The following is a 12,477-nucleotide window of genomic DNA, read 5'->3' as shown; positions in this document are numbered from 1 at the left end:
GCACTTAAAGAGTAAGAACTTTAACAGAGGAATAACCTTTTGTTTTCATGGGGTGTAGTTAACCTCTTTCTTCTAGTATCTGCCTTTGGATTCTTCCTCCTCTCATTACATGATGCCAACACAAAAACAAAAGAAATATAGAACTTTAATTGTTCTTTTCTTTTTCCTCTCAAGGTCTTGCCTATAAGGTTGTTTCTGTACCTGGAAAGTTTTATTTTTCTCTTTTAAAGCAATAAGCACCATGACAGCACTATTAAGAAAGTTGAAAGGAAGCTTTCCCTTTCAGCTGTTTTATGTTACTACCTTAAATCTCGTGTTATCATAGGTATTATAAATTTTTTTTTACTATAGATTATTTATTACTCATGAAGAAAGCTGGGGCAGGCCCCAAAAGCAAAACAGAGCTTTTCATGTGAATTTAAAGGTGAAAAAAAAGAATATTTAAAATTCAAGTTATCCTGGGTCACTGGACACATGGACATCTAAATACTTAAAAGAGTATAGACTTAAACATCATAGTTCTCATTCAAGTACCACTAGAAATAATTAGGATGTATTCTTCCTTTGAGTCCTCCATCTCAGTGTTTTATGTGTATATTACTGGTAGTTTGTGGATGAACTGGGTTTTGTTTTGTTTTGTTTTAGTCATTGTTTATTCTTACATGTATTAGAAAAAGATATGAATAACACATGAAGCCTTTTTAATGGATATTATTGCTTTGGACTAGGCAAATTGAAAATGTGAGTTGATGTAAACAAAATACTAGGCATTTTAGTAGTGCTGTTAGTTCATGAATGTGGCAGAATGCATAAAAGTGTTACAAAAATAACTGGAGTTAGGGAAACAATGCTCTAAAGATGAAATTCCAAGAATACTTTTTTCTAGTCAAGAATTCACAGGATAATCTAATTGCTTCATTTCTATTGGTCTTCATTTAATTTATGTGTATGCATGAGTGTACTTGGCAGTTTCATGTTTTGTTTCCAAAACAAGCCAGCTTCTCTAGGTTTTAGTCTTGGGTTAGATGGTGTCTAAGATTCCTTCCAGACAGTGTTATCAGTCCTCAGTTGATAAATTCCTCAAGGGTGAGAACCAAATATGTATAAAGAGTGAAAGTTGCTCAATCGTGTCTTGACTCTTTGCGACCCCACAGACTATACACAAGTCCATGGAATTCTCCAGGCCAGAATACTGGAGGGTTAGTCTTTCCCTTCTCCAGGGGATCTTACCAACCTGGGGATCGAACCCAGGTCTTCCACATTGCAGGCAGATTCTTTACCAGCTGAGCCACAAGGGAAGCCCAAGAATACTGAAGTGGGTAGCCTATACCTTCTCCTGAGGATCTTCCCAACCCAGCCATCAAACCAGGGTTTCCTGCATTGCAAGCAGATTCTTTACCAACCAAGCTATCAGGGAAGCCTGCTGTATAATTTGATCTAAGTACTAGTTAGCATCGTGATGCCACCTGTCATCATTAATGCATGCATTCCCATTGACTGATTCACATATTCTAACAACAGATATAAGAATGTTTTTGCAAATCCATGTGCTTTCCCCAAACTAACCAATAATCTTCATTGTCACATCAGTAATTTAAAACTTTTTAAGAATAGAGAGCAACGTGGTGCTATTAGAGCTCACACAGACACCAGTCTTTTCTCATGCTTGGATTTCCTGAGAAGTGACACCAAGGACAGTATTGGAAAGTCTTATTTTTTTCCTCTTCCATACTATCTTACGATTAACTATGAGAGTAAGACATCAAAGCTGAACTGACTTCAAAGCCTGTAACACTTATGGTTTCCAGCTATTACTGTAACCAGCCGCGTTGGCCTGACAGCAATTCATCTTACAGAGCTGCCGCACGAGGATCCACCCCTCAGCTTCCTGCCTTCCCCTTTCCCAAAGCTACCAAATTAAAAACCACCCCCAAAATGAATCTCGAAGTTAAACCAGTCCAAAGAGTTAGCATATTTGCTTAATTTCAGGATTTTATGACTAAAAAATAGACCATATTTATTTATTTATTGACTTTTCCCAAAACATACCACAGGGCCTTAGGGCTATGTTCACATTAAATATATAATAGTCTTCATTATGTTTATTTCAAAATATAGTATACATTTGTAGGTAAGACGGTTTTATATATACCTGCCACTTTAGTTAGGTTCACAAAATAAAGTATTGAAGGGTGAGTCTGATACTTGGCCCAGAAATCAGTGAAGTTAGAAGGAATGCATTCTAAAACATGGATTGTCCATCATAAATGCTGGGAGTGTAGTTCTTGGAAGCACATGCTTTCTATAGTAAAAAAAAATTTTTTTAATAATAAAGTTTATTGGATATATTGTTTTCCAGCAATATAAAAGTTAATATATTAAAATTTATTGGAGCTTCTCCTATATGTGTAACTAAATAGGTACTAAAATATCATTGAGGCTAGTTTCTTGAGAAATGTAGAATTAGCATCAGCTGAAGATTTTCGATTTTTATTTAAAAGACCCAGATAAAAATTTTAATTATTTTCCTGGAATCATTTGGTAAAGTTGCTGGTATGTATTCAGTTCCACGGGGCAGGTGGCAGGAGAGCCACTCTTGAACTCTGGTGGAATAGCATCCAGATCTTAAAGTTATAGCACCAAAGGACTCACAAAAGACTTACTAGATTTGATTGTGCATTATGGAAATTAAATAGGCTCAATATAATGATTGTATCTTTTGTGAAATGGAATGGATTGCATTGTAAACTAATGAGCTTTCCAGCTTCCAAAGCATTCAAGTAAAGACTCGATGACCACTGTTCAATAATCCAGTAGAAGGAATTCTTACATTTGGGAGGGATTAGACTAAAGAAACTGTAATATTGTAATATCCATTTCAATTCTAGAGTTCTTTGTTTCTAAAATTGAAGGATATGAAGAAATAGAGCTGAAGATTAAGTCGAGGTGGTAGCATGTGGCTGTTGTCCAGTAATTAGATGGGTTTTATAAAGAAAGACTCATAAATGGATGTCTTGAAGGGATTTGAAACAGAAAGGGCAAGATGCTTTAAGTAGATATGGGTGAACATCAAAATGAAGCATGTCTCTTCTAGTGTTGAAAGTCGGAAGAGAGGAACCTACTCTAAAATCCTCAGAAAAGAGGGCAAAAAAGAAAATGAGAAAGGGAGCTTTCTTTAAACACTAGGAACCCAAATGGATATTTAGAGTGCTAGAAATAGAAGCCAAGGTATTTTTATATCTGCAATAAAGTCCTTTAAGCAAAACAGGTAGGACACTGAAAAGTTAAAATTATCACTTCCTGAAGAGCAGAATAATTGCAGAGGACTGAAAAAGCGCAATGTGAGTATGGAATGATTAGACCCACTAACCAGTATGTTCCTTTGGTCCAGTTGCTGAATTTCTCAGGACCTCTCATTGGTAAATAGTGGGTAGGTAGATGATTTCCGTGATCTTTTTCCAGCTCTGAGATTCTCTCCTAGTGCTTTGATTAAGAGTGAATTAAGTATGCTCTCCATAGCCTGAGAATTCAGACAGACCACATGTTTCAGCTTGCCACACCTGGTTTACTCTGACCTATATAAAATAGATGGAAAATGGAAAACTCGGGATAATTTTTTAAAGATTCTGGTATTTGGGATTGTATACAAGTTACGAAGGAATCTCCTGTGTGGACAGATAAGAAGTGAAATGAAGAAATGAAGTAATGCTAAGAAAAAGTGCAGTTGGACCACTCCATTTGGGTTTAAAGAAATGATCAACTGTCTGAAGAAGACACACCAGAGACACCTGGCCGTGTTGCCTTAAGGACAGAGAAACAGGCATTTCTATCAGAAATGAATCCATAGATTTGATTTACCGGCAATAAAGTGATAGAAAAATCTCACTAATAATTGCTTTCCAGTAAAGAGGAAAGAGGTATTACCAAAGAACATTTAGAGAGGTGAGAAAAAGCTAGAAAATATTAAATCTATAAAGATGGAAATGTGGAAAAATAATTTGAATTGCCTTGTAAACCTATTAAGAAAAACCAATAACATATCAAGGCAGTTTTTCTCGGCAACAAGCCATTCTCCAGAAATAAAATAGATAGATCTTTTCTGTTGTTCTTAAAATAATTAAGCGTTTTTCCAAAAGTGTTAATTCTCTCCTTTCCTGGGAGTAGGCTATATACTAGGGCTTCCCTGATAGCTCAGTTGATAAAGAATCTACCTGCAATGTAGGAGACTCTGGTTCAATTCCTGGGTCTGGAAGATCTGCTGGAAAAGGGACAGGCTACCCACTCCAGTATTCTTGGGCTTCCCTTGTGGCTCAGCTGGTAAAGAATCCACCCACCATGCGGGAGACCTGGGTTCGATCCTTGGGTTGGGAAAATCCCCTAGAGAAGGGAAAGGTTACCCACTCTAGTATTCTGGCCTGGAGAATTCCATGGACTTGTATAGTCCATGGGGTTGCAAAGAGTCAGAAATGACGGAGCGACTTTCACACACAGGTTATATACTAGGGCCGTACAACTAACTGGGTTTATATGTATGACTTTTTCAATACTAATGAGATGACACCACTCTTATGGCAGAAAGTGAAGAAGAGCTAAAGAGCCTCTTGATGAAAGTGAAAGATGAGAGTAAAAAGTTGGCTTAAAGCTCAACATTCAGAAAACGAAGATCATGGCATCTGGTCCCATCACTTCATGGCAAATAGATGGGGAAACAGTGGAAACAGTGGCTAACTTTATTTTTCTGGGCTCCAAAATCACTGCAGGTGGTGATTGCAGCCATGAAATTAAAAGACACTACTCCGTGGAAGAAAAGTTATGACCAACGTAGATAGCATATTGAAAAGCAGAGACATTACTTTGCCAACAAAAGTCCATCTAGTCAAAGCTATGGTTTCTCCAGTGGTCATGTATGGATGTGAGAGTTGGATTGTAAAGAAAGCTGAGCGCAGAAGAATTGATGGTTTTGAACTGTGGTGTTGGAGAAGACTCTTGAGAGTCCCTTGGACTGCAAAGAGATCCAGCCAGTCCATCCTAAAGGAGATCAGTCCTGTGTGTTCATTGGAAGGACTGATGCTGAAGCTGAAACTCCAATACTTTGGCCACCTGATGAGAAGAGCTGACTCATTGGAAAAGACCATGATGCTGGGAAAGATTGAGGGCAGGAGGAGAAAGGGACATCAGAGGACGAGATGGTTGGATGGCATCACCGACTCAATGGACATGGGTTTGAGTAAACTCCAGGAGTTGGTGATGGACAGGGAGGCCTGGTGTGCTGCAGTTCATGGGTTTGCAAAGAGTCGGACACGACTGAGCGACTGAACTGCTTTACAATGTTGTATTAGTTTCTGCTGTACATACGAAGTGAATCTGCTGTGTATATATATATATATGTGTGTATATATATATATATATATATATATATGTATATCCCCTCCCACTTGGACCTCTCTTTCTACTCCCCGACCCCATCCATCTAGATCACCACGGAGCACAGAGCTGAGCTTCCTGCACTATACAGCAGGTTCCCACTAGTGATCTGCTTCTGTTTTACACATGGTTGTATATATATGTCAGTCCCAATCTCCCAGTTCATCCCAACCTCTCCTCCCCTGTGTGTCCACACGTCGAGAAGTCTACTTCATACACAATCAACTTAAAATTTGTATACCTTGGTACATTTTCCCCAAGCTCTGGAATAACCATACAGAAACCTCTTACCAGTATTCTGGGCCATATTGAATCCTCTGTTTTGAAACAAGAATATGAATTTTACTGAAATGATTGTTTATAGCAATATCAATATTATTCAACACTTAAAATCATTACCTTGTTATTTTCTGATTGGGAGGTTAATGCCCGTCGTCTTTTAAATGGTGGTGTACTAAAGTATGAACGAAATGTGTCCTACAAATAACACATGAAAACGAAGTTAGAAATGAGTAGAATCCTCTGAGTGTGTTGTGTGCAACAGTTTATACCTTCAGTTCTGATCACAGACATGTGCTTCTAGCTAAGGGCCATTAATCCATTTACTGCTGCTTGTTGGAACAAAGAGAAATTATTGAAGACTTTTCCATATGTTTAAGTGAATAGCTCTTTAACTGTGGATTGTTCAGCTTCCTTATTTTTCTATGTATATGGCCTCTTTGAAGATTCCTAAAGCCAATTCTCTTTTTACTCAAAAACAGCAACCAAGCTACTGTGGCCACAATTCTGATTCCTTTGGTCATGACAGCGCCTGCCTCGTTCTTAATATTTCATCCTAACGTACTTCCACACTGAGTGTACTTCTGCAGCAGCAAAATAAGATGTAAAAGCTTAGGGTCAGTTAACCAATGCAGTAGCTTAAGACCCACAGGACTCTTTGTCCTTAGTGTCATAATTTAAAGCTTTGCCAAATAGATAGCTTCTCCATTCTGTATTTCACATATGAAAAGAGACCATCCAAAAAAAAAGTCTCCAGGGACTTCCCTGGTGGTCCACTGTTTAAGAGTTTGCCTTGGAATGCAGGGGACAGAAGTTTGATCCCTGTTTCAGCAACTAAGATCCCACTTGTCGCCATGGAACAACTAAGCCTGCACCCCGCAACTACTGAGCCTGAAATGTAATAGCCAACCTGACCCAGCCAAATAAATAAATAAATATTTTCTTTAACAAAGTCTGCAAAAGCTAAATTAAAGTATTACCATACATAGACTGTCAAAGTATTACCATACATAGACTGCATGTGTTTATTTTAGCCTTCATCAAGAAAAATAAAATATGCCTTGTGATTGTACTATGCACATTGAATCAAAATGTCAGAAACTTCTAAATAAATTGTTATTATGGAATAAGGCTGAACTTCAGCCCTGAATTTATATAATTCACTCCTTTGCAGATTTTTTTCATTGAAGAATACATTTCGCTGCCATATATTGCACTGAGTATGAACAGCAGAGTCATTTGAGGTTCATTGAAAACATAGGAGAACATCATGTTTCCTGTCCTTTTGTTAAACTTGGCATATTGATTTTTTTTTGCACAGCTTGCAGCACAGAAATGTGATATACAGCTACAGCAAGACAAGCTAACCACATGTGAATTTGTTAAGTACTGCTGGATTAGCAGAAATTGTCTGACTGTGCAAATAGCAAGATTTGACTTCGCCAGGAACTCTTTATGACTTAATCAATTAAAATAACAAGTTTTGATTTTATTGCCCAGAATAAATCATTAGCAAAAAGTCACATTCTCCCAATCACTCATATGTCTGATGTTTCTGTGTTTCAAGCTCATTAATAAATATGTAGAATTTGAACTGAAAGTTGAAAGTCAAATATAGTGTTAGTAATGATTCATGAATTTTTTTTAAGAACAGAAGTCTAGATTTTATTTAAATTTGCCATTGCTTTTCTTTTTAAATATCTAGTGGTCATGCTTTTGTTCCCTTTAGGCTCAACGGTAGCAAGATTTGGATTTGACTCATGCTTCTTACCGCATTTAAATGTAGAACCTTGTGGAAAGGGAGTCTCTGAGGTGGTGCTGGCGTGCTCTTCTCCTCACCTTATTAAACCTCCTCCTTAAACACGTCCATTATATAGTTCACCTTGCCTGACTTCAAAGAGTAGAGATGGAGAGAGGATGAGCTGAAACTCAGCAGAGTGGGTTACCCATGGCTTCTTAGAAATGCTAATGTGTTATCTATCAGGTTTTAAAAGTTCTCTGAGTTCTCTTGGAAGCAGATAAACCATTATGCGTTTTTTGGAGGGGGGGCGGTTTGGTGTTTTGTTTTTTTTTTTTTTTTTGCAGAACAAAACTGACAGTCTGTCCAAACCTAGGAAATATCATGTGTTAATATATTAATAATATCATGTGTTAATACGTGTGACCATATTATCACCTGCCTTTTAAGAATGTACTTTAAGACATCTCAGTCTCTCTAAAGGTAGACTTCTCTTTAACAAGATTTTTTTCCCAAAATTTTTTTTCAAAAATGTCTCTACCTGCTCTCATTACTTTTGAACAGGTGGACATCTTATGATATGGCATGTCAAATTTATTAGAAGCAAGTCTTTTAAAATTATCTGGTAAAAGCACAAAGCGTTGAGTTGTTCCCCTAGTAAAAAATGGAGGGTGGGGGAAGGGGTCAGAGCAAAGAAGAAAGTGCCACTGGTTTCTGTTAGGTGACACTGTGCCCTGCTGTCTAATTTGATTACACAGAGCCCCTGAAGCCTCAGGCAAAGCTGATTTTAGCTATAATCAGCTTCTTAACCTTTTGAGAACTAACGTAAACACTGCCTAGCAGTGGTTAATGATGTTGCTCTGCTACGCGCTACAAAGTGCAAAGGTAGGAGTGTAGAACCACAGTAGCACATGTCGTGACAGAATTTAACAAGATGACTTAAGGGGATTGCAGCAGAAGGCAGTTCTCTATTTGTGATCAATTGTAAACTGATAAAGTGATTTAAGGGTGCTTTTTAAAATTTTTATAGCTATAAGTGCTAAACGTTCATGAACTGCTTTTCTTCATTTTGCTGTGCTCACATTTGTACTTTTCACTGAAATCCTCTTTCGATTATACACACATTTTAAGAATATAAGTAGAGTCATACACTTTCATTCTTTCATTTTCAGAGTAAACCAAGGTGATTTCAATGTCCATATAAGAAGGGTAAAATAAAATCCTCTTGGTTCAGTTTCACAGGTAGTAAAAATTCATTAAGGGAAGAATGGAATTTCTCTACAGTTAGATGGAACATTGTGGTTATATATATATGGGCAAGAACCTCACTTTTTTATTTAAAACAGGAGCTCCTGATGTATCATATAGGAAGTTAATATGTAAGATGATTTTACTGTCTGTAGTTGGTGTAACTCTCTTGTAATGATGTGACTAATGGGGTGGAGAGCCATAAAGATTAACTAATGTACTTATCAAGGCTATCCTCTCAAAGTCATGTTTGCTGGGAAAACTTGTTAGGAAGATCCTCCTAAGTAAGGATTGCAAATGACCAAGAGAATATATGATACCATAAGCTATACCCCATATTGGTAAGCTTCTATACCAGCAACTTTACCTGAAATTTCCTATTCCTAAAAAATTCTAAAGAGTAGAATCTTAATGCTCCCCAGTGGCACGTAACCAGTCACTCTGTTTGGAATTAACTTAAATAGAGAAGGAGGGGAAGATTCAGACTAAAGAGTAACTATAATTTTTTAGTCTAAGGTCAACCCCTCATAAATAGCATGAATAACATCTGCAAGCTTATTATTATGCAATGCAGTATATGTTGTGGTAAAAATGAGCTTAAAAACCGCATGTAAAATGGTAGATTTCAAGACATGGACACTGAAGGCCTTTCACGGCTTCCCAGGCATCAGGGAATGTTCACTGGGCAACATGGCCAGCTCCTCTGGCCAAATTTGGCTCCGTGGTGAGGGAAGGTGACCTCATTAATAAATAAAGTAAATTACCTGACATAAGTGCCACCTAAAAGTTCAGGTGAGTTTTATACCTATATATATTACTATGGAATAAATGAAGCCAGGTCATAGATAACTGGACATTTTTGGCCTCTTGCAGAAATGTCTTAACCAAATTGTATCCTATTTTACAATCAGCTTGTTAAAAGAAATAGTTATGTGAAACCCCCCATTATAGCTGATACAGATATCTTTTAGGTGAAGTGCTTTTTATTGTATGAAAAGTGAAAGTGAAGTCACTCAATCATGTCCGATTCTTTGTGACCCCATGGACTGTAGCCTACAGGCTCCTCTGTCCATGGGATTCTCCAGGCAAGCATACTGGAGTGGGTTGCCATTTCCTCCTCCAGGGGATCTTCCCAACCCATGGATCAAAGCCCAGTCTCCCACATTGCAGGCAGATGCTTTACTGTGTAAGCCACCAGGGAAGCCCTGTGTTATAAGAGAATAATACTTGTTCAGTACCCTGGTGTGGATTGAGGGGGTCCTGGTCCCCTTGGCAGCCCTAAGGACTGAAGGGTCACTGTCTCTGCACCCCACAATGGGCCAGGAGGAGGCTGACTTAGAGGCAGTAACCCACTGCATCTTACGAGGCTGTCTCTTAGGAGGACCCATAGGAGAAGTTCATCCCAGAATTCAGTTCTTCCCTGGTTTTTTTTTTTTTTCATATGAACAATGAAAATCTTACAGTATGCTGTTGTCATGGTTTCCAGACTTTGTTCCACAAGAGCATTACCTGAGCAGCCAAGGTCTCTTTCCTTTTACAATCCAATTAGAATGTCTAAGGTGGGATCCAAGTAATCCGTAATCGCCGGTGGTTTCCCATGTTTGGGAACCCCTGAAATATCCAATGTAGTGCCCTCCAAGCTCTAGCTGTTTTGAAAGGTTAGAGCTAATGTGCATCTCACCTGTAGCAACTAAAGAGGACTGATCACACTCATTCAAATAATCGTCCATTTTTTGCTTTTCCTTGACTTCCTCAAATGTTTTTATGTTTTCTTATAATTTTAGATCGTGTTTATTTTCATTATTTAAGTAGAATTTATGTACTATTAAATAAATCCATTTTAAATGTACAATTCAATACTTTTTTAAAGCAAATTTATAGTTGTACAATTATCCCCACAATCTCATTTTAAAATATTCCCATCACCCCAGGAAACTTCTTTGTGCTTATTTGCAGTCAGTCTTGCTCCCACCCATAGCCCAGACAACCAGTGATCTGCTAGTTCCATAGATTAGCCTTTTCTGCAGATATCATATGAGTAGAATTATACAGTATATGGTCTCTTATGTCTGGCTTGCTTTGCTTACAGTGTTTATGAAATTCAGCCATGGGGTAATTTATTCCTTTTTATTGCTAACTGGTATTCCATTGTATGGATATACTAATTCGTCCATCTGTTTGCCAGTTGATGGACATTTGAATTATTTTCACCTTGGAGCTATTATGTACAATACTGCTATGAACATTCACATATGAATCAGTCCAGACATATGTTTTCATTTATCTTGAGTGTAAACTTAGGAGTGAAAGTTGGGAGTATGGGTCATTTGGTAAGTAGAGACTTAGCTTTGTTTTTATCTTTTTTTATTGAAGTATAGTTGATTTACAATGATGTGTTAATTTCTGCTGTACAACAAAGTGACTCAATTATATATATATATACACATTCTTTTTTATATTCTTTTCCATTATGGCTTATCACAAGATATTGAATATATCAATAGTTTCCTATGCTGTATGGTAGGACCTTGTTATTTATCCCTTCTGTATGTAATAGTTTATATTTAGCTTTTTAAGGAACTAGAGAACTGTTTTGCAAAGTAGCTATACTATTTTATATTCACAGCAGCAAAGTATGAGAGTTTAGGTTTCTTCACATCCTCACAAATACTTGGTATAGTCAGTCTTTTTGAATATAGCCATCCTGGTAGATGTGTGGGCTTCCTAGCTGGCTCAGTGGTGAAGTATCCACTTGCCAAGCAGGAGACGCAGGTTTGATCCTTGGGTTGGGAAGATCCCTGGAGAAGGAAATGGCAACCCACCCCTGTTTTCTTGCCTGGGAAATCCCATGGACAGAAGAGCTTGGTGGACTATAGTCCATGGGGGTCACAAAGAGTTAGACATGACTTAGCTACTAAATAACAACAATAAAATAGGTATGTGGTATTATCTCAGAGTAGTTTTAATTTGTTGTTGCTGCTGCTGCTGCTAAGTCGCATCAGTCGTGTCTGACTCTGTGCGACCCCATAGACAGCAGCCCACCACGCTCCCCCGTCCCTGGGATTCTCCAGGCAAGAACACTGGAGTGGGTTGCCATTTCCTTCTCCAATGCATGAAAGTGAAAAGTGAAAGGGAAGTCGCTCAGTCGTGTCCGACTCTTCGCGACCCAATGGACTGTAGCCTACCAGCCTCCTCCACCCAAGGGATTTTCCAGGCAAGAGTACTACTTGATGTTAAATGTGTTCTTATGTTTATTAGCCATATGTTTTGTTTTCTTTGGTGAAGTACCTCTTTTTCTTTTCAGTTCAGTTCAGTTCAGTTGCTCAGTTGTGTCCAACTCTGCGACCCCATGGACTGCAGCACACCAGGCCTCCCCTGTCCATCACCAGCTCCTGGAGTTTACTCAAACTCATGTCCATTGAGTCGGTGATGCCATCCAACCATCTCATCCTCTGTCGTCCCCTTCTCCTCCTGCCCTCAATTTTCCCCAGCATCAGGGTCTTTTCAAATGAGTCAGCTCTTTGCATGAGGTGGCCAAAGTATTGGAGTTTCAGCTTCAGCATCAGTCCTTCCAATGAATATTCAGGACTGATTTCCTTTAGGATGTACTGGTTGGATCTCCTTGCAGTCCAAGGGACTCTCAAGAGTCTTCTCCAACACCACAGGTCAAAAGCATCAATTCTTCAGTGCTCAGCTTTCTTTATAGTCAAACTCTCACATCCATACATGACTACTAGAAGAACCATAGCCTTGACTAGGTGGACATTTGTTGGCAAAGGGTTGACCTT

At 38.3% G+C, this 12,477-nt stretch overlaps 1 protein-coding gene across 19 annotated transcripts in view; it reads left to right on the top strand.

Moving 5' to 3' along the window:
- Positions 1–12,477, top strand: part of ARB2A (ARB2 cotranscriptional regulator A) — a 409,235-nt gene that overhangs the window by 313,851 nt on the left and 82,907 nt on the right. For 2 of the 19 annotated variants that reach the window (XM_069590138.1, XM_069590129.1), the window contains exon 11: positions 7,025–7,303. The exons of 15 other annotated variants lie outside the window; for them this stretch is intronic. Coding sequence is in view for 2 of the 4 variants with exons in the window: in XM_069590129.1 (XP_069446230.1) it covers positions 7,025–7,044 (20 nt within the window). In the remaining 2 variants the exon portion in view is untranslated. Of the gene's footprint in view, positions 1–7,024; positions 7,304–12,477 lie in introns of those variants that run through there. 2 more of the 19 variants (XM_069590130.1, XM_069590127.1) reach the window with 2 other exon arrangements.

The sequence above is a fragment of the Ovis canadensis genome, chromosome 5, assembly GCF_042477335.2.
Source record: "Ovis canadensis isolate MfBH-ARS-UI-01 breed Bighorn chromosome 5, ARS-UI_OviCan_v2, whole genome shotgun sequence".
NCBI classification, from domain to species: Eukaryota; Metazoa; Chordata; class Mammalia; order Artiodactyla; family Bovidae; genus Ovis; species Ovis canadensis.
The sequence above is the reverse complement of the archived record's forward strand: the minus strand, read 5'-3'. Positions and strand labels throughout refer to the sequence as shown.